This window comes from Tenrec ecaudatus, chromosome 12, assembly GCF_050624435.1.
Source record: "Tenrec ecaudatus isolate mTenEca1 chromosome 12, mTenEca1.hap1, whole genome shotgun sequence".
NCBI classification, from domain to species: domain Eukaryota; kingdom Metazoa; phylum Chordata; class Mammalia; order Afrosoricida; family Tenrecidae; genus Tenrec; species Tenrec ecaudatus.
Genome location: NC_134541.1, coordinates 104,672,364 through 104,694,738, shown reverse-complemented (window position 1 = coordinate 104,694,738; position 22,375 = coordinate 104,672,364). Strand labels below are relative to the sequence as shown.

The following is a 22,375-nucleotide window of genomic DNA, read 5'->3' as shown; positions in this document are numbered from 1 at the left end:
CGTCAGGTTTCTCGGCTGTTGTTAAGTGGAGAGCTTGGAGCCCTGGTGGCACAGTGGTTGTGCACTGAGCTGCTGATCCACAAGGCCAGCAGTTCAAAACCACCAGCTGCTCCACAACTGAGAAAAGGGCTGTTTGCTCGGGTAAAGGGAGAGTCTCCGAAGTCCGCAGGGGCAGCCCCACCCTACAGGCTCACTAGGAGTTGGAATCGACTCCATGACAGTGAGTTGGGTGGTTTGGTTTGGTTGACCAGCAGGCAGGCAGCAGATGAGATGCACTGATGGGGTTCATATGAGCTCCACCGGCCAGGAATGGAACCAGGGTCTCCACATGGAAGGCAGGCCTCTCACACCTCCCCATATGCTGTTCCTAAGACTTGCTCAACCAGCGACTCTCCTGGCATCAGATGCTTGTTCTCACCAGCAAGTTGGGTTCTCTTCTTGCCCTGGCAGGCCCCATGCCTGGATGGTAGTCCCTCTGACCAGAGGCCCAGCCCACCTTGAAAGCTTCCTGTATCTCATTGGGCTGGGCTGCTGATTCTCATCCTCAGCCCCAAACCATGGAAGACCATGGCCTCGGTACGCCACGACTTGGTCTCTTTCTTGGCCAGGGAGAAATGAAGGCTTTGTGTCCTTGGTGACTCTAAAAAAGAATGCCTTCTCCCCTCACTCCACCCCAATGAAGCGCTTTCCAGGAGCCCTGGTGGCACACAGGGTTAAGGATGTGGCTATTCATCATAAGTTTCTTCCACTTGAGCCCTTCAGTGGCTCGAGAGGGGAAGGGGAGGCAGCCTCAGAATCACCACGGGGCATTTCTTGTCTGTCTGGTGGTTGCGGTGAGTCAGAATCAGTTGACAGTAGGATGAAGCACTCCCCTGTCTCAGTGAGTCAACACAGACCATGGATGTGTGTGTGTGTGTGGGGGGGGGGTCCTATGCCCTGTTCTCAACCCCCATTTTCCCAAGTGAGTGAACTGCAGTTTCAGAAGGGTGAAAGTGATGTCCCTAGTGGAAGACAGGCTGTGGCTGAGTTTGACTTCCGAACGCAAGAAGAAGAGTGGGAGAAGGCAGGCCAGGCCAGCATAGGAAATGTTAACCCAACCCACTGCCATCAAGTCATTGCCAACCCAAAGCGACCCTACGGGACACGGCAGGCCTGCCTCTGTGCTGTTGCCAGATGGTCCCTCCTTACAGAAGGATGGAGTCCTGTCTTTCTCCCATTGCCAAACTGCCGACCTGGTAGTCCTCGGCACAGTGCGTAACCACTAACCACCAGGGCTCCTGGGAAATGTTAGGGAACTAACATCATGGAAGATCATGGGAATGCACCTGGGGGTGAATTTCCAAGACCTCAGAAGTTTGGGTGGCAGATTCCCACCATGGACGGATCCCCGTCCTTTATGGCGTGGGCGGCCTCCTCGTCATGTAGACATTGCAGTGTCTGCAGGGATCCTCTGTGAATGAACAGTTGGAACCAGGCCCAGATGAAATGTTCTCGGTGCTTGTCTAGAAGATGTTTGAGGCCGGGCATGTCCAGACCCCGTTTACAAAAAAGGAATGGTCTCAATGGCAGTGAGCTACAAGAGCTTCTCAAGCCTGGCAGTGGCTGACTCAGAGGTCAGGGCATCAATCCCATCTAGCCATTCCTCGGTAGAGGATGTGGCAGTCTGCTTCCGTAGATAGTTACAGCATCCTGGGCCCTGTGGTGCCGTTCGACCCTGCTCTATAGGGGAGTCACTGTGCGTCAGAACCTACTCCACCGTGTGGGATGCTCGGGGTTTGTGTACTTGCTTTGTTAGCATGTGTTTATGCTCCACCTGGTGCTACAGTTTGCCATTGCCTACGAAGCCCTGGTGGTTTAGTGGTTCCGTGTTGGCTGCGCTCCCCAAGCCCAGCAGTTCAAAACCACCAGCAGCTCTAAGGGAGAAAGAAAGAGCTTTCTATTCCTGTAAAGAGTTTTAGTTTTGGAATCCCACAGGGTCAGGTCTACCCTGCCCTATAGGATGGATTGGAGTCAGTATTGACTTGATGGCAGTGAGTTTGTTTGTTTGTTTGTGGTTAAGGAGCCCTGGTGGCACAGGCATCAATTGGGCTATAAACCACAGCAGTTCCAGCCCAGCAGCCCCACTGCAGGAGAAAGGGGAGGCTGTCTACTCCCATCAAGAGTTAGTCTCAGAAACCCACAGGGACAGTTCTACCCTGTCTGGGTGGCTTTTTAGTCGGCATCGACTCAATGGCAGTGAGTGTGGTTGTTGGAGTTTCATTGAAACGATGCAGGCATCTGATTCCACAAAACTTTACAGTCTCAGAAACCCACAGGGGCAGTTCTACTCTGTCCTGTGGGGTCCCTGTGAGTCTGAATCGACGATGGCATTGAGTGATTGTGATGTAGAAAGGGCGGTGCTCAAATAAACATAAAAATAAAACCAGGGCTGAAACTACATAGAATCAGAATGGGATCAGAGCTCTTTTACAGGAGGGTTTTAGAACTGTTGGGCTGTTAACTGAAAAGTCAGCGGTTTGAAACTTCCAGCCGCCCTTCGGGAGAAAGAGGCTCTCTACTCCCGTGAAGAGTTATAGTTTGGGGCAAAAATCCCAGGGGCTGCTGCACCCTGCCCCCCAGAGTCTCTGTGAGTCGGCAAGGATTTGATGGCAGGGAGTTTGCTGTAATTATTTGAGAACTGATGGAAGCAAACAAAGCAAGACAAAAACAAAAGTTGTTACCATGGCATCAAGTCCAACTAATAAGACAGAGTAAATGGTCCTGTTTCCAGGGCTACAATCTTTAGGGAAGCATAAGGTTTCCGTTTCCTCCATGAAATGGCTACTGGGCTTGAATTACCCACCTGGTTGCAAATGCCCCCTCCTTCCTAGGTGCTAGCAGCCCTCATGGCACAGTAGTTAAGCGTTGGGCTGCTGACTGCAGGGTCAACAGTTCAAAACCACCAGCCACTCCAAGGGAGAAAGACGGGGGATGAGGGGGAGGCTTCCTACTCCCATAGAGTGACAGTCTCAGAAACACACAGGGGCAGTTCTGCCCTGTCCTGCAGGGTCACTGTGAGTCGGCATGGACTCAATGGCAGGGAGTTAGTGTTGAGTTTCCTCAATGACGCAATTCAAGTATAAATTGTAGCATGCTTTTCCAGGCCACCATCCCATAGTAAGGGATAGACAAAGCATTGTGTCACTCAGTCAGCCCTGTGCGTGGCCAGGGCCAGCCTCTGCTTGCTGCCTGAGACCCCAATGAACCACGTGAGTCAATGTCTATTAAAACCAGCAAGAATGAGGACCTTTTCAAACTGCAGATGTGGCTGGTCCTCCAGCCACACTCTAAGATGGCCAAGGGGAATCACGCCTGTCCTGATGGCTGAGTGGAGACAGAAGGGTCCCTGGGGATCGGCCAGGACCATGGTTAAACTCTCTATTCTGATTCCCAGAGGGAGTAGGGTGGAAATCTCACTTCTCAGCAGTGGGCTGAACCAGAATGAACCAGTTCAAGACTTTGCTCCGAAGTCTGACCTGGGACTCTGCCGGGCACGTAGGCCTTGAAAACTTTACAGAGCAGCACTGTTCTGCACACACACCGAGTTAGAATCCATTCCCACTAATGGCGAAAGCAAAGACAAAACTCCACATCCAGTGGACTGAATTCTGTTGTCACACATGGACCACCCCTTAGCATCACTTTGTAGGGACTTTCTTGGAATGCCTGGGCCTGGGCACCATAGTGGCAGAGTGGGTTACAACTAGGGGTTGTTAACCAAGTTGGGCTGCTCACTGAAAGGCAACAGTTCAAGCCCACCAGTTGCCTCATGGGAAAAAGAGGTTTTCTGCTCCTGTCTTCAGAAATCCATAGGGGAAACCCATACCCTTCCTTATGGGGTCACTATGGGTCAGAATCTACTGGATGGCAGTAAGTTTGGTTTTTTAGCACCGTGGAGTCCACTCGGCTGTTCTAATGGTTAAATGGGCTATTGATGTTCTATTAAAAAAAAATAGCAGATTGTAAAGAATAGAGTTGAGGGCCTCTCGATTGCAAGTGGGAGATGCCTACATTGGCCCTGCCCATTCCCTTGACTGCCATCGGCCAAGCCCTAAGCTGTAGGAATTTTCTTACAGGCCTTCAGAACTGTTCATCCTGGGCACACCGTGCCCCCTTACCTCGTTGAGAACGTACATTTCTACCCTAGATATGCTGAATTAGAATCTGTCTTCTAACAAGATCCCCAGGTATACCCAGCAATCAGCCAGGGATCTGGTGACACTGTTAACTCTAGTTCAGTATGTCTAGCATGGAAGAGCAGCTTTGGAGGATAGGGCTATGTGTGTCCATTACTATGAGTCTTAATAGCCACCTGTTTTATGTAATAACAGGGACCACAGAATTCAGAGGTCAAAGGGTGACAAGGAGCCAAAGTCTCTTACAGTAGCTCTCAAACCAAGTGTCATCTTAAGATGGCGAAACTAGCAGTCTCTTGGCCTCTCCCTGAAGTTTCCCACTGTGAGATAGTTGATAGCTGGGGACTTAAGTGCCCTGCAGCAATTCTGGCTGGCCCGGGTTTGGATGTGACGCTCAGGCCTTAGCCACAGATGATTTGGAGCATAAAGGAAAATGCAGAGAAATGAGATTAGCTGGCAAAGCAAAGGGGAATCTAGAGAGAAGCGGTCAGGCCCCAGGACTCATTTAAATGTGCCACTGACTGCATCAGGCCTAGATGGTTGGTCTGCAAAAATTTTTTTTAAAAAGAGAGAGAGAGAGAGAAATCTCAATGCACAAAGCCTGGATATTTAAAGAAGAAGAGAGAGAGAGACTGAGGCACCTCAAAAGCCCACCTTCTAAGGTTGTTGGTAAAAAGCAGAATGTTTCTTCTATAAACAGAATTATCTGCGCAAGCCACATCTCCGGCCCAAGCCCACTGCCATTGAGTTGATTCTGAAATAGAGCTAACAATTTCAGTTAGGGGAGCGCTGTTCTTATGGGGTGTCCGAGGAAGCCGACGGGTACTTTGTTCTCCCAGGGAGAGGCTCGTGGGATTGAACTGCTGACCTTGCAGCTTGCAGCAGCCCAATATTTAACTGCCTCTGCCATCAGGATTCCTTCTCATTCAATCCACCAGAAAACCCACTCCCTTTGAGCGAATTCAGACTCATATCGACCCTGTAGAGCAATGTCTCCCAAAGTCGGCAATATCTCTCCTTGGATGGTGCTGTAACATTACAACATTATGCAGGGAGCAGGGCAGGGGTGCTGCAAAAGTGGATGCTCATACTTTATCCAGGTTTATGGGCTATAGTACAGAAGAAGCATTTCACTGTCAAGGGGCTGCTGAGTAATTTTTCTTCTGAAAAGGGAAGGGTAGACCAGAGCAGCCCAGGAGCCTCTGACTGTCAATTTTATGGGAGCAGACAGCCTAATCTCGCTCCTGAGAGAGAGGGCAGGTGGGTTTGAACCACCGGTCTCATGGTTCGCAGACTGATACTTGTCCGGCATCACCTCCAGAGCTCCTCAAATTTGAATTGCTGTCATATTTTTGTTTGGAAGATGTAATGGGGTAACATGATTTTAAAAGCCTCTCCATAGAGGCCTCAGGTGCCCCTAGTTGATGGAAATCTCCTCTCCAACATGGTCTACCAATGGCTGATCGACCCCCGGGAAGGACCTCAGTGGGCAGATCAGAACACGCTTCTGGCCCGTCCACTCGCATCCCTCTCTGTGCCTTCATTTCCATGACGATCACGAGAGGGAGAGAGCAGGACAGTCTGGCCCAGGGATAACATAGGTACAAGGAGTCCCAGTGGTATCAGCAATTAAAGGAGGAGTTGGCCATTTCAATCTGCCTAGAAACACAGTGGGTGCAAGGGATGGCATTCTGCTTCCATCAAGACCTACAGCCAGGAAAGCAGCATGGGGCAGCAGTACTTGCATGTCAGGTCCCTGGGAGTTGGAACTAACTCTGTAGCGCCCAGCCACCGAATGCTCTGTGGGGACAGCCTTTGGCACAGTCAATGAATGGTAGGAAGCGCTCTATGGAGTCTGGTTCTAAAGTCAGCAGGGTAATGCCTTCTCCTTCTCAATGAGTTATTTCTTCACTGCTTTTCTTGAGGCTTCCTTCACCCACAAAGCCCCCCTCATGACAAACCATCTCCCAGGAAAAGTCAGCTTTGAAATGAATGTGGGTGATAACTTAGCAGATTCCCCACCTGTCTTCATAGTTAGAGTGCCCTAGAGCCAAACTCCTCCTAGAGGTGAGGTGCCTGCTGAGGGCAGTGTGAAAGGTGTCTTCTCTACCTGGTTCTAGAGACAAGTTTCTATAGAAAACTAGGCCTCCATGCAGGAAACTCCCACGGGGATGAGCAGGGTCCTTGTGTCTCGTCTTAGCACCATGGATTCAGTGTCTGTGGCCACTCCTCCTGAGTTCCCCTTTCATCAACCAATGACCAGGGCCTGCCTGCCAAAGGCTACAGGAGAGGGGTGATCCCCATGTGTCTGGCCAACAAAGAAATGCAGGTTGAGTTACATAGAGTGGGTGGGTGGGGTCCCATTTTGGCCACTACATCTCTCCTATTTGATGAGATTTGTTATCTCCAGTACTTGAACCTTAAAGCAACTTGCTCCATCTCAGATGGCCCATAAATGGGTCATTGACGACCTTCTCGGTCAGCCAATTGTTTACCCCAAATAATGAGAGAGAATGAATCACAGAATAACCATGGGACTGAGAAGTCTACTGTCCCGACACAAGTTCAAGAGCAAAGGGGGTGGTGACTGGAACACCACGTGTGTGGTCTATACAGTTTCTCATGGTAGAAGGGGTCTGCTTCCTTGTGCTAAATCCAGGGCTACAAATGAGTTCCTTCTGTTTCAAACCCTGCTGAGACTGCATTTTTTAGCCCAGGTCTACTGAATCCACACTGATAGCTTCACAAACTCCCCAGGGCTTCTTTCAGACCGTATGCATACATAATAATCACCCTGTGGGAGCTGGAAAGCTATGGATTTGAATTCAGTAGCTCTGGAGTGGAAACGCACAACCCCAGCTGTGTCAACCTGGAACAAATCAGTTTGTAGACCCAGGCAAATTTGAGCCTCCTCTTTCCTCTCAGTGCAGAGCTGAGGCTTTCATGCTCAGCAGCAGTCACACCTGATTTTCATTAAGTTGGTGTGTGCTGTGCTTGTAGAGGAAGAAGGAAGTCGACCGAGGCCATCTCAGCATTGCCTGCACCTTGTGAACACCTGGAGAGCTCTAACCAACATTTCTGAGGACCAAGCTGCCCTCACGCCCAATGCCACTGCTTTATCAATGAGCAGGTTTCAGGTGCCAGTCCATTTCTAAGGACCTCCAGGGCTGAGTTCATGTTCCTTGGAAACAGTGAGCCACCAAAGGAAGGGACTCAATTTCTTTAGACCCAGCTCCAGAAATCAAAAGAACACTATAGGGGAAAAAATCCAAAATACGTGCTGTGGTGGTGGTGGTTAGGTACCATGGAATTATGGTTATCAATCATAACAGCCGCACAACAGAAGGAAACAGTGTCTCCTGACCCATCCTCCACCATCCCCACAGTCCTTGACAGGCATGAGCCTGTACGGCACTGTGAGCCCACTGGATGAATCCAGCTCCTGAAGGCCCTTCCTCTTTTCACTGACCTTCTGCTTTACCAAGCAGGAAGTCCTCCAGGGACCGGTCCATCCTGACAACAGGTCCAATGTAGGTCGAGACAAAATGTCATCACCCCCCACTTTTTGGAAGCCTCTGGCTTTGATAAATATATAAAATATATTTTGATAAAATATAAGTTAGCCAAATAATAATAATGAGAGGGAAGGAAGGAGGATGAGCCAAGGGGAAAAGTGGAGAAAGTAGAGCAATAGTAGCTCTTCATTTTGTCAGTGTCCATGTGTGGTGCCCCAAAGAGGACTCCTGTGCCGGAAACTCAGCAATTAGTAAAAATTTCATTTCTTTGAAATCAGACTCACAGATTACATTTAAAATTTGCTCTCCATCTGTGTTGGTTACCACCCAACTAGAGACTTGCCTCCTTTCTAGCAGATGAGTAAAGAGTCCCTTAAGGAAAGTGCAGTCTTGAGAAAGCGTAGAAGGTTTCTCAGAAGTGGGAAGGAAGACCACAGTCTTCTGACTGAATTGAATCAAATGACCTAATGGAGAAGGTCCTCTTCGTAGACGTATGAAAGTCCATGTGGAAGAGCTTGCTCTTTTGAGAAAACCAAGTCTTCATCCTTGATAGCTGCTGGCATAGTGCTTACAAATTGGACTGCTAACCACAAGGTCAGCAGTTCGAAACCACCAGCCACTCTGCAGGAGAAAGATGAGGCTAGGTAGTCCTAGGAAAGAGTTAGTCTGAGAAACCCACAGGGTCATTAGTACCTAATCCTCTGAGTTCCACCCTCACTAGGGGTCTGAATTGACTCAATGGCAGTGAGTGAGATGTCCTCCAATGTATTTGGTCTGTCCTGTTGTGATCAACCTGTAGTTCTAATGGTCTCGATCTCACTACCCCTCGGGAAGTCAAAGATGAGTAAGTCAAAATAGATATGCAACCAAAACACCTCCTTGGCTTTCGGGCATATTATTTTTTTATTTGTCTACAAACCTTGGGGGACTTGAAGCCAGGTGTCCGAAGAGCAACAACAAACTAGCAAACACCCAGTGGAATTAACTTGCATTGTTTTAAAAGGGGAGGTTAAAGGACTTTGATCATGTGGAAGAGAAACCAAAAGAAACATAGTACTCTCGGAGCACGTGTGTGTTTGTTTAATGTCATTGTCATAGAAATTAGCAGAGTTTGTGATTAAATGTCACTGTCCACTCGTAGCCCTGAATAGAGTCCAGAATCTCTCTCTTACAACAGTAAAGCTTTCTTAAGATGTTTAAGAACTATTTGATCATTGAGTGCTTCTCAAAGCATCAAAACACATGGATACGACCAATCCAATTAAGACCAAAAAATTAAAATTAAAAAAGGAAAAGCCTTTCTCTTGGTTCCTGAGGACCACAGTCCTAGTAAATCCCAGTCCAAGCCTGGATGGTGCCTTTGCATTGGAGAGCACAGCCCATCTCCTACGGCCAGTTTTCTAATTTGCCTGGCCCTGGCTTTCTTATGCCCAGAGAAAGCAGCAGCACCCCTGAATCAGAGCTACCTCCCTTTGTGAGATTCCCGTTGGAAACATCTTAAGAGCACTTTCTCATGTTTCTGGACTTATCCCATGACAACACAATAGCCTTTTCCATTTTTTTTTCCTTTCTGAAAATGTGTGTGTGTGAAATGCCACATCGTTAAAGAGACCACATCGAGACGGTGTGTGCTTTCAGGAATAAAGTCCCTTAAATACTTTCTATGTAGCAAGCCTCATTTGGTGATGAGATGATGACCTATGGACTCGAGATCCCACATCGTGTTCCCTTCTGAAGTGACAGCATTGCGTTTGCTTTCTTTTTAAAATATATATATTATACTACTAAAGGATGGACTCTTCTGATATTCTAGATAGCAGCAGTCTACTTTTTCCTAAGAGAGAGGCCTTTTTTATTTTTCCAATGTAATCTCCTTCAAGCATAGACTTGCTCGTCAGCACTGCTGAAAACACCCCAGATTTAGCGACATACCCTGGCATGACTCCCTTGTAAGCTAAAGTATTAATATTCCAGAGCAACAGCTTGTCCATGGTCCATATTCTGACATCACCATGATCCTGTGGAAGAGTCTCCACCCCCCCCCACCTGCTGCATGCCTATGTCATGATCTCTCGGCACCCTCTCCACCCTAGGCACATCAACACATCCCCTTGCAACTCAGCCTGCCCTCCCTCATCTGTACACATTGAACCAAATGGCAGAGAACACATTTTCCCCCTGAGCGAGCAGTATTGTGAATTTTATCTTCTCTTCCAGAAATCAGTTGGTCTTCGTTGCAGCAGATGAAATTTCTTGTAACACCTCTGCAGGTAACAAACATTGCTACTTCTTGATGCCTCCATCCGATCGCAGTATCTTTATTTTTATTTACTTATTATTTTTGTCCCCACATGCTGCAGTTGGTCATTCTAGAAAGAACAGTTAAAGGAAAAGAAAATAGAGATTTACAAAATCCATATAACTTTGTAGTGTAGCTGGAGCTCTTGGGCTCTGCTACATCAAAAGACGGTAGACATTTTGTTGACTTGGGTGTTTTATTTCTAGTTTTAATAATATATGATCCAGAAAAATAAGCCTGTGTTGAACGGAGCCACAAAAAAAAAGTTGTGTGATGTCATCAGCACTCTCAATGCTAAAATACTGAGCAAGGGAGATGAGGACACCCATATGTGACGTCTAATTCCACCCCCCCCCCTTTGGCACACAATGACTGGGTTCACATAGATTGATATGTGAATGACTGGGCACACTCTGAAACGACTGACGTGTATTGGAGGCCCTGGGGTATATTCTGATCTCGATCTTACAAAAAGGAGACCCTCATCTCTGAGCTAAAAGCCCTCCTGGGCATTTCTTCTGAGGTCTAGCAAGTAACAGGGCCTGGGGAGGCGGAGTTTGTTTCTGTGAAGTCAGGGCAGTGGCTGATTGGAATTGCATCATTGTGTGATGCATCCCTCAAAGGAACAGCCTATTTGCTTTGATATGTGGTTCAGAGCAGTTCAATTCGGACTTTCATTAGCATGAACTTACTCGATGTAATGCCCAGATAGGCGAGTGCCTTCATGAATATTAGGTTTCCTTTTTATTTTTCTTCTTTCCCCAAAGCCTTAACCACGACAAACAATTATCAGGGAACCTGACCTAGTATGTTACCTTCATTTTCAGTCAACATGAGGACTTTACATCCCTCCCTACATAATTGAGTTGGTCATGAACTTCAAAAGCAGCCATTAATCCAATCCTTAACAAAAAAGTAAGGCACTGAGTGGTTACAAGCCATATCTTTTATCAATGGAACAGCAAAGAAAGGCTTATATTGTAATAGTCCCTGTTTAGTCTTTGAAGATTAGGAAGAACAGGAAAGAACCAGGTTCCATGATACAGTCTCAGTAATGGTTCATGCTTTTCTAAGTCTCCATCAGCATTGTCCTTATTTCTCAAAAACCGTTTCCACCCTTTCCCCGCTAAGCCTTTGATCTCACTCATCCCTGCTTCATCCCTAGAGAGGTAGGGAGATCCTAAACACACCGCCAATCGCTTCTTGTAGTAGCATATCTGTTGTCACATTGCTGGGGGTGACTGAATATTCCTAAGCTACCAGAGATGGTCCCCATCTTCGGAGCCTTCGGGAACTAGTGCATGCACCAGAAGGGGAACTTGCTTGGGATGGAGGGAGGAGTGGGGAGGCCCTTTGGTGTCTGTGTTCACAGATGTCCTGGTGGATAGCTGGTACTCGAGAGTCCTTGTTGTTAAAACTGCATGCACATTTCACCATGTGTTGGGTTATGCTTTGATGTCATAGAGTAAGCATTGAGAATGAACAGTGTACAAGAGAGAGAGATGTCGGGCTTTGACGGGGGACTTCGCCAGCTCACCTTTCTAAACAGCAGTCCTCACATAATCTTCCTCAAGGAAGCCCCAGTCATTGCAATTTGCCTGAGTATGGGGAGTGCTTTCACTGACCTCATCTGCTCTATACGGGCGGCTCGATAAATTGTTAATGAATTGATATTGATCTGATTTCAACGTGAGAGCACTGCTCTGCCCCCTTGGAGGAACATACAAATGGCATGCATGCTGAATGGTTCATAAAGTCCAAGTTGAACCCTGGATCTTTGAAGCGAGCAATGAAAAAGGAGGTTCTGTTATCAATCAAATGACCCATGACCACCCAGCCAGTCCACCACACTCGTGGTGTTAAAATTCAAAACACAGAGATTATCTGGTTTATTATCATCATTTCGATGGGAGTCTCCCAGAGTCAAAACACTACCGCACACTGGAAAGACCCAGTACGGCCATCTGTCTAGCAATCTGCAACATAAAGGAAGTCTACTGATTCCTGGGATCCACTGGATGTCAGGGTTTGATTATGAACAAACTTCATCTCATTCTAATCAGGGAAAGAACTGATCAGGATGTCTTCTCAGAGACCTGGTGGATTCTGTACCTGATCAAGACGTGTTATTTTTACTGGGCCTCCAATAGAGGTAGAGATGGCCAGGCCAAGCTTTGGTCGGTGACTTCGGGCAGAGATGGCAAGATGAGGACCATCAAGCCATAGCAGCAGTAACATCTGATGCCTTTTCCTTCCGGTTTCCACAGGAGAGTGATGAGTTGTCCTTGGGGCCTGTTCTGGAGGATGCCAAAATGCCTCTTTGGGCTTTGCCAGCCACAAAGTATGAATGGTTTTCATTAACGTTTGTGGTTATGAGACTGCACTTCCAAGGAGATGTATTTCCGACCTCTGCTCCAATGATGGTATTAGTTTGCCTTTGGCTTGGCTGCTCCGCTCCTGAAGGACTTGGGTTAACTTGAGTATCACTGGAGGCTGACTTTTTAACATGTCAAAATACTACTACAACCCAACTCATCTCCTTTCCCCTCTTGCCTTCTCTGGTGGGTAGGTCCCACTAGCACTTCCATTTGGGATTCAGAAACTGGCTCAGAGAGGAGGAGAGTGCACTGAGAAAACATAGCCAGGAAGTGGCAGAAGCAAGATCTGACTCCTAGGAGATCTGTCCCTGAAGAATCCATAGCTACTCTGCAACCCTGGTTGTCTGCAGTGATATTAAATGAACAATCCTGCAATTGATACAGAGAGCTACCGTTATGGCCCCACAGGTGGATGGAACTACAGCTGGGGAGCCATGATGGGAAATTCGCAGGGACTTTGGGACGGAAGTTGGAGCAGACTTTCAAGGCATGGGGATTTATGGCCTTGAGCTCAGCATCAAAGAAGAGTGAATACAGGCGCCTCTCTCCATGTTAAAGAACCATTCCAGGGTGGAACATTTATGGCTAGAAGTCAGCCTGATTGTCTCTTCTCGACTCCCAGGTGGTGGCTGCTACTCTGAAGGGTCTGGAACCATGAGGGATCCAGATGGCAGGACTCTTGTGTGTATAAGCACACTCTGTGGTTTCCCATTGAGCCGTCCCAGAGCCTAGGAGAGCCTTTTCCGTCAGCGTTGCAGACACATGAGGATCATGGGCCGTGTGCTCAGTGATTTAGGAAGACAGTCAATCAAGGAAGTGGAATGGCGGCAGGATCCCGAAATATCAGAACTCAGGAGAGGGAACACACGCCCGTTTGGGGGAATTCCTATCACTTCTTCTGGGAGATGGGGCTGCATTTTGAGCAGTGGCCTATATGTTTCAAGATCCTCTAATGCAGGTATCTTGAGACTCTTTTAGAATATGACCTCTTGGTCACCCCTGTGGTTGATGAATAAGTCACTGCCTGCTAAAATGAGGAGAAAGCTACAGTTTCCATGGCTTTCTTATTCTTAGTGACTGTAGCTCTTCATCCCCAATACATCGGGGTCTCTCTCCACACATCCAGGAGAATTTCCCTGTGGTAGTAGATCAGTGAGTTTTGTGGCTCCTGGTTCTGGGAACCCTCTCATCTTTTCCTGATTGGCACTAGTTGTCTTTCCATGTGTCTCTGAAGAGAGGAGAGATGGTCTCATCATCTTCCTTGCCCTGAACATCTTCTGGAAGAGTTGCCCAGAACCTTGGCCATGAAGATCAGAGATTTCTCACATGAATGTGCACTAGACTCTATGAGTTGAAAATGGAAGGTTGGCCTTTGGGTTGTTTGAAAGATGCTGTTTTGCATAGAGGCGACACTCCATTGATTTCAGAGCTTTCCTGAGATGTCCCCATCCAGGAATGGGAAACACCTTTCATGGGATTTGGGGCTGTAACCCTTTAGCCTTTGATAAGAGAGGAGGGCTTATTGCCTCCATCCTGAGCCCACAGGGGGGTGATCAGACACTACCACCACAGAATTGTCAAGAGGGTTGTCAGAATCCTTGTCTTCCCTTCACCAGAACGCGGTACTGTATTCTGTTTAGCTGTGAATATTTAGTGGGAAGTGGAATGGGGTTGAGTTGGAACAGAGGCATGTCCATGATGCTTTTGTTTGGAGACAGATGGATTTGCAGCTGGATCTGGCAAGGGTGCAATGGCCAGTGCCTTTGTCTCCAACCCCAGTCGGGGCTCTCTTCTTCTTCCTGACTGCTGTTGGCTGCAGCCATTTCCCAGCCACTGGGGATTGCCCAGAGCAGAGCTTTCAACCCAAGTAGAAACAACAGCAGGTCTAAAATGTGGACTCTGGATGCAGCCAATCAACTAGCAATGAATTACACCTGTCCCAATGGCACCTAGAAGGGTTTTCCTTGGTTCTTAATTGGCAAAGTCTCCAAAACTCAAATTCAGAGGGTAATGAAATGGTATGGCAATCGAGATGGGATGAGAAGCACTGCTGTCTGGGGCCAGGTGAGCTGCTCCTTTCTTACCTGGACAGGTCAGGCTGCACACTTGGACTCTTTACGGGGCCTTATGGAGAGACCCAGACATCAGTTGAACCTCCCCAGGAGAGTGTAAAAAGCTCCTCCTCAGAAGAAGCAGTTAGAACCTGGGGGAACTTTCTTCCTGCATCCTGCATGGCCAACTTGTGCCTCACGTGGGTTCATCTAAATTCCCTGAACGGTGATGCAGGGAGGGAGGGCATTGCAGCCCCAAGGGGCTCTGTAGAGATCGGAGCCACCCGTTCTGATCACCAGTTTGAAAACTCAAAAGCTCACTGCCATCAAGTCCATTCTGACTTACAGCGACCCTGTAGGACAGGGTAGGAACTGCCTCGGTGCAAGCTCTCTCCCTAGGAGTTACTAGTTGAGTTTGAACTGCGGACCTTGTGGTTATCAGCCTTCCAAAAAACCCGCAGGAATTCATCACAGGGTCTTTACTGTGTGACCATAAGCAAGCCGCATGCCTGTTGGAACTCTGCAATAGGGGCTGCATGGCATCCCATTGCACTTCATTAGCACTCGGGGTACTTCCAGTGGGGTGGAGATGGTTAATGAATGAAATTTCCATTCTTCAGGAGGGTTTGCGAAAGGCTCCTACTTCCTGTGCAGCAGGAATACTTCATCCCACTTGCTTGAACTCAGCCTGAAGGTCACATGGAGCCATTTAAAATAGATCTTGTTAGTGGCCTTTGAGTTGCCCCAGCTCATGGTAACATTGGGTCTCACAGGTGGTGCAATGTTCCCTGGCCATGTGAAATGTTCCCTGGCTGGTGCATTTAGAGCCCATTGCTGCAGCGCTCACCGGCATCCATTTCAGGGAATTTCTCATCTACCTAACTCGACATGGGTTCCCCTCCAAATGCCATGGTGGCTAGAGTTTTTCCCATGATCTAATTACAATAGAATCCCTCTGTTGCTTCTATAGCCCACAACGTCTGGGTAAGACTGCAAGATGGACTTGTGTAATTCCTGATGTGAGTCATGGTTTCATAGAGTGCTTGCTAAGATACCTGGTTTCTTCGGATGTAGTTTGATCTATGAAGAAGGCAAGGCTCACACAGAATAATTCCATTTGACCAATGAGGACGATGAGAGGGACATGGCTGACTCATGTTGCAATAACCCGGATTGGGGGGTGGGGGATCGTCTCATTCCTGGCTCTCTCCCAGTGGCCTTGGGCTGCCTCTTGGGTTTGAACTTGTTGCTGAGGTCAAAGATAATTCCTCAGGGGGACTACAAATCATGGTGTAACCAGCCAGAAAAGCCATTATCTCCCATCTGGTTTGGTGGTTTGGTTCTGATGAAATTGGTCCAGTATTTTGTGACTCCCCAGAGGAGATGAGAAATGACACACTTTCTTTCTAGAGTGCCCAGAAATATTTCTTTTGAGCATCAGGGATTTCTTGGGCAGCAGCCAACCTAGACTTTCGAGAAAGCAAATGCAAGGGAACTTTTGCTATAGAGTTATAATTTGGGGTAGGAGTGTCTTCCCAGGCCACCTTCCTCTCTCCTCAATACTTCTTTCTTATACTTACCTGGCAGGGGAGGCACCATGATCAGGAAGGTGGTTTTCCCAGGGCGAAGCTCATCCACTGCACTCCGGATGTGCTGACCCCTGCGATTTCCCCAAAGGCGGGAAACTCGACTGCATAATTTGTGGTACTGGGGGACTGCGCTCGTGCTCTCCCCTGAAAAGAAAAAAAAAATACCTCTTCTTCACCTGATGGCTTGGCCCCTTACTCACCTTCACCTCAGGAGATGTCACAGAAAAAGAGGAAATAGTCACCATTAGAAGAGAGAGTGCTCGTGACAGTAGACAGTGTCCTTAAGGAAAGGTGGCTGGGGACGAAGCATCTGACCTGTGGAGAGGCGTGTGCAAGGCTCTCAGGTGAGATGAGTTCACATGGGCCCGAGACTGCCGTTGAGGCTAAGGCGCCCTGACAGCCTTACAACAGGGTGAATGGGTTGTCCCCTGCGGTACCATCTCCCCCACACTGAAGGCCATCATGTGCAAATGCACCCCGAGGGGCCCCGTCTACAGTGAGAGAGTCACATTTTCTGTTGTGATCCACATGGCTTTCCCAGACTGATTTTCAAAAGTAGACCACCAGGCCTCCTCGTCGTCCATGTCTTAGTCTGGAAGCTCCCCTGGAAACCTGTCCCCATTGGGTGATCTTGTTGGCTTTTGAAATACTGGTGGCAGAGCCTCCAGCATCCTGCAAGGCGACAGACACCCTGACAGCCTCATGATGGAAAGCTGGAGCAGAGGGGACAAGAGCAGAGTAGGACAGGCTGGGTGAATTGTTGATAAGTGAGAAGTGGCTTATGCTCAGCTTGGCAACAGTGTCAATGGCATCAGATGGCACAGTTGAGATCTCACCTGGGGTGGGGGTGGGGAGGTGTCGAGAGCAGCATGATGTGATTGGTCGGGGAGTGCATGCTTTAGTTTCTAAACTTTAGAGGATGAACAAAAAGCCACGGTCTGTTTTGAACTTGCCAGCCGGCCACAAGACAGCACCCCCCCCCCCCCAGACTGTCCCTGGGATTGGGCTCTCGGTCGTTCCCCCAGTCAGGTGGCCTGACACCTCCTCTGCCAACAGCGTCCTCGTCCTCCTTAATAACCTTGTGTCTGAATTGGAGAGTCACGCAAGGGCATGTATAGAAATTAGCATTTGAAAAGAAACCGCCATGCTTTCAGTTTAAGCTGACAAGGTTCCCTTTCCCTGGGTAGAAATGAAGTTTATGCATCATCATAGGGCCATCAGATGCATGTGGAGGTCACCGGGGGGGGGGGGGGGTTGGGGAGAGGAAGCTAGGCAGCAGCACCCTATTATCCTCCAGCTTCAGGAGCCTGCAAACGTTGAAGTGACACTGCGTGTTAATGAGGGATATTTATTTACCATTAAAGCACAAGGGGGCTGCAGAGAGGCAGGGGGGGTGTCTCCAGGGACTCTTTGAAGCCCTCTAGGGTGTAGGAGCTAGGTGCTCCGTAGGCACACCTCACTCGGCCCCTTTCCATGAGTTGGCCGCTGCGGGGCTGTTTATCTAATGAGCTTGCCCTGGAAGAGGAACATGAGATGTGTGTCAAGTAGTTATCCCCTAGACCAGCGGTTCTCAACGTGGGATGGAGACCCCTTTGGGGGTCGAATGACCCTTTCACAGAGGTCGCCCTATTCATAACAGTAGCAAAATTACAGGTATGAAGTAGCAACAAAAATAATTTTATGGTTGGGGGGTCACCATAACATGAGGAAGGTTGAGAACCACTGATCTAGACCCTGCCAGAATACCTTCTGCTGACGTGAAGATAAAGATCATGTTTCCCCTTCTCGCTTTCAGTAACTACTTTAGGGACTGTTGGTGGCCACCGCTGAGTGGATCCCTTTCCAGGGTGATCCCTTCTCCCAAATGTGCAGCGTGTACAATTTTCTGTTCTCCGCCTCCCCCCCCCCAAAAAAAAAAAAAGAAAACAAAGCACTTGTGGGCTAGCCAACATCTCTGCTACTTCTGCTTAATTGGGAAGAAGCCGAGGTTTGATGAGTGGCCTCCATTAAGACATCATCCAACAATCCCACTGAGTTTCTGCTTTCTGTGGCATGGAGGTGCTGGTGAGTTCAAACCAACAACCTTGTGGTTAGCAGTTCAAGGCCGCGATACCCAAGAAGCATTTCATCCCTCAGGTAGGGAGCACAAGCCGGAGGAGGGTTCCAAAGCTTGTGGGTTACCTTTTAATTCCGTTGTATGGGGCTTTGGAGGCGCGCCATCTGGGCTGAAGCTGAAATCCTCACCTCGACGAATTCTGCTTGTGTTTCTTATGCCACCGCTTGTTTCAAAGAGGTCACTATCCAGAGGCTCTGCTGGCGAAAGGGCTGGAGGTGAGCTCCTTGTGAGCAGGGGCCCATGAGCTGCCATCAACTACAAGTCAGGCTTAGAAATCCAGACTCATTCCATGAGAATTTGGAATAATAATTTTTTAAAGTGTCCTCTACCTGTCCCCCTGCCTCCCCCCACCCATGGTTCATCTTGGAGTCTAAGAGCAGGAAGGGCTTTCTCTTAGCCTCTCTTTACCTTCCAAAGTGTAAGCAACCACTGTAGAGCCCACGCATCCATACTTAGCCAGCAGGTATGGGACAGAAGGGTTAGGGGCGGAATCCAGGAACCGGCTGATTGAACACCAAGGCACAGGAGGTGAGCTGAAAGTCAACAGTGTGGACGAGCCATATCATCCTGTCCCTTTCACTCACTCCAGAGAAACCCCAGGGTGAGAGGCTGCTAGAACCCTGCCTAGATTCCCTTTAGGGGTGGGGTACACCCGTCTCTCCTCCAGAAAGTTGCCCTCAGTCAAAGGAAGCCAGTGCATTTTGAGGGGGGTTCTCACCTTAATACAGAAGACCTGGGGTTCGCCTCCTGCACAGGCGTCCTCCGCTCGGGGAAGCCTGTGTGAAGCTGAGCAGCTTTCAGTGGGGCTTCCAGAAGGACTAGGAAGAAGCACCTCTTCATAAATCACGGACAGGAACGTCTCCATTTCCAGGAGAGCGCACGCGAGCATCTCCATGTTGATCAGTCCCAAAGTCGCCCTGTGCATTCGACCTCGGAAAAGGTGGCAGGCAGGTCAGGTAGCAAGGGCATGGGGCTTCCTCCCAGACTCACTCACCCCCAGCATGATGCCATCCTCTGAACTCGAGATCGGTTGCCAAAGCCAGTTGTTGACACCTGGTCGGCACCCCCTGCATTGGGCTCTCCCTGCCCATCTTCGTCTCTTTTCTAAAGCCCATACTGGCTGGAAGTGCTGGCAGGAGGGGAAGACAGTGCTTCATACACGTTCCTTCCCAGAACCTAGCCATAGATGGAATAGCCAAGTGTTCTCTGGTCAATGGGCTCCCAGAGAAGAGGTCGCCCCTCCCCGTGTGGCATCTGCACTCTCCTGAAGTACTCTGTACAACCATCCCCGTCCTGCCTCCTGATGCCCTTCAACGGGCAGCAGTGAAGACCACCCTTCTCAAGTGGGGGCAGGTCCTCTGGGTACACTGGGCCACCTTCAAGAAAAGTGAGGCGAGGTACTGTGAGAGGAAGCGAGCCACATAGAGGTTTCAGTCGGCACCTGGGAAAATGGATGCTCCCATGGCCACTGGGGTCATCCCAGCTTACGGACAACCCCGGGTGTCAGAGGAGCACAGTGCTTTGTAGGGTGTTCAATAGCAGTGACCTTGTGTAAGCTCACTGCCAACCCTTTTTGCCAAGATGCTTCAAGTGGGGTTGGCACTTCCCACTTTGTGATAGCTGAGTGCTTACCGATTTGCCCTACCCAAGGCCCTTTAACTAGACACACACACTATACTGTACTGTATACTATACTTGGTGGCATAAGGTACCTTGATAGCATTGTGGTTACGAGTTGGCTTTCAATCCACAAGGTCAGCAGTTCAAAACCACTTCCTGCTTCTCAAGAGGAACATGGGGCTTTCTACTCCTGTTAAGAGTTAGTGTCTCAGAAACCCACAGGGACAGTACTACTCTGCCCTTAAAAAAATGTAATGGCTGGCAGTGGGTTATATTCTCTCAAGGAGACTAAAAAACGTTGTATGTAAGTGTGTTGGAGTGAGGGATCTGCTACCTCTGAACTCTATCTTTCCATGAATTTTCTTCATATAAGGAGTCTGGGTGACCCCAAAATTAAGAGCTACAACAGTTAACCAGAAGGTGGGTGGCTAAACCTCCCTGAGCGGCTCCACGTTAGACACCAAATAACCTACTTCCACAGCGACCACAGCCAAGACCACGCTGTGCTCCAGCTGTACTGTCCCATGGACTTGCTGTGAATCGAAAAAGTTGATGGAGCAGCACCTAACAGACAGACACTGATGTCCAGATGCACACACAGTATCTCTGCTCCATAGGAGAGTCCCCTTCCACAAGGTGGTAGGAAGATGCCGGTAACAACATCTTAGTATACAGCGCTGGTTACACTTTTAGCTATTTACTGAAAGATTGGTGCTTAGAAGGTATCTTTGCCACCGGGTTCAGTCAAGTTGCCGGCCTTGGGAAGAAATCATGGGTGCAGTTCTACTGTCCTGCAGAGTCGCTATGGCTTGGCTAGTGGTTACCTATGACTATAGTCATGGTGATTGAGTGGGCCATGCGCTGGACTGCAGGAGAAAAAGGAGGCTGTCTGTTCCCATCAAGAGTTACAGCCTCAGAAACCCACAGGGGCAGTTCTACCCTGTCCTGTAGGGTCACTGTGAATCAGAATGGACTTCACGGTGATGAGGCTTTTTCTCTTTTTGGAGGAGCCTGGTGCTGGCATGGGTTTGGGCTACCTGCAAGGTGAAGGGTGGTCTACCTCCTTGCCCGTGCTATCCAGGGTCAATATGAGTCAGAATGGGACTCACGGGCAGTGGGTTGGGTTTCTGAAGCACTGTGATCGGGACAGTCGGATGCAGGCTGCTGTCTTCTTGCTACCCTGCAGCAGGTGGGCCCTGTTTCTTGTTGATCCCACCCCCATTGGGCGGACCTGCCTGCATGGAGGTTTGCTGCTGTGCTTTTCTGAGGGAGCCTGTGATGGACTCACCTGCGTTCTCTCTTCCTTCCAGTTACGGACGAGTTTATGCTGCCGACCCCTACCACCACACACTTGCTCCAGCCCCCACCTACGGCGTTGGTGCCATGGTGAGTACCCAGCCCCACCCAGCCCACCCCACCCCCCAGCTGGGACCTTCCTCTGGGCTGATGCTTATAGCCCTCTCACTTCCCCTTAATTGAATTTGTCTCTGGTACTAACAGCAGCTAAAATGCCACATCCCTCCTCCCCGGGAAACTTGATAAATGTCTTCATTTCTTGCCCATGTAGTGCATGTAAGTTATTATATTTCCTAATCTTGCAAGTCTCACCTAGCGGAGCACTAACCTTAATGAAATAATTAGTCACGTTGATAATTAAATCCATCACTAACCGAACGCAGTGTCAATGCCGAATTTTTTTTTGTTCTGTTTTTTGTTTCCCTCCCTCGCTGCTCATTCACAAAGCCCCAAGGCTCCAGCTGGGACTTCAGAGGAGCTAAGCTGCACACTTCCAGGGCCCTGCTTTCAGGCAGCCGAGACTCTGACTGCCCCTCCTCCTCCCCTCTTACAATTCATGTTGAAAGTCATAGTCGCCCAGGAGAGGAAATAGAGAGGGGTGCACCTTGTGGGTGTGCTTAGAACCTAAGGAATTAGAAGGGATCTGCTGGGTTTGGAGGGTTGCGATGGTTTTTAAGGGAGGGCTGGGTGGGAGGTGAGGTGGGGTGATTTTGCCTGTACGTGTTCTAACTTCTATGCACAAACACTTTGGGGTAAGATGTGCTCGTGGCAGGACAGCGTATACAATCATTCCAAAGCTTTTGGCATGCAGTCTTCTGCTCAGATTATCAGCCCCACCCCCACCCCAAAATGGAAACCAGTCCCCGCAGGTGTTCTTCCAGTCGCCACGACGTTTAGACAAAAAAAGAAGTAGCCGAGGGCCACCTCCTAGCCCCTTAAAGCCATGTCCAGACAGTCCACTGTCGCCTTGTCATTGAGATTCAGCCACGGTCTGGAGAAAGATGATTGATTGTTGCACAAGCTTCACGACACAGAGCCGGTAGTCTGTGCATCTCCCTCCTCTGAGATCTGCTCCCAGACAGCGTGCTTGGCTGAGGGAAGGGGGCTTCCAAGAGTTTGTGCCAATGTGGATGGCTAAGATAATCAAGTTTTCCCACAAATTTTTTGAAGCCCCCCTTCGCCCCAAAGGGATATCAGGATCCACCCCGATTTCATATTTGACACCTCCATCTGCACACCTCAGCCACTTGAGGGAAATGTGCTGGGCAGGAGAGCTGAAAGGACCTGTCCAATGAGTTGCGTTATCCAATTTCAGTACTCCTGGGTATAGATTGAT

General features: G+C 48.9%; 1 protein-coding gene and 1 non-coding gene across 12 annotated transcripts in view; both read left to right on the top strand.

Moving 5' to 3' along the window:
* RBFOX1 (RNA binding fox-1 homolog 1) overlaps nucleotides 1-22,375 on the top strand; it is a 375,459-nt gene that overhangs the window by 352,413 nt on the left and 671 nt on the right. For 10 of the 11 annotated variants that reach the window (XM_075528230.1, XM_075528227.1, XM_075528222.1 and 7 more), the window contains one exon: nucleotides 21,054-21,129. In XM_075528230.1, the coding sequence (XP_075384345.1) occupies nucleotides 21,054-21,129 (76 nt within the window). Of the gene's footprint in view, nucleotides 1-9,907; nucleotides 9,961-21,053; nucleotides 21,130-21,486; nucleotides 21,632-22,375 lie in introns of those variants that run through there. The other variant, XM_075528221.1, reaches the window with a different exon arrangement.
* Nucleotides 15,991-16,154, top strand: LOC142423613 (U1 spliceosomal RNA). The gene has a single exon (XR_012779224.1). It is a non-coding gene; the product is annotated as a U1 spliceosomal RNA (small nuclear RNA).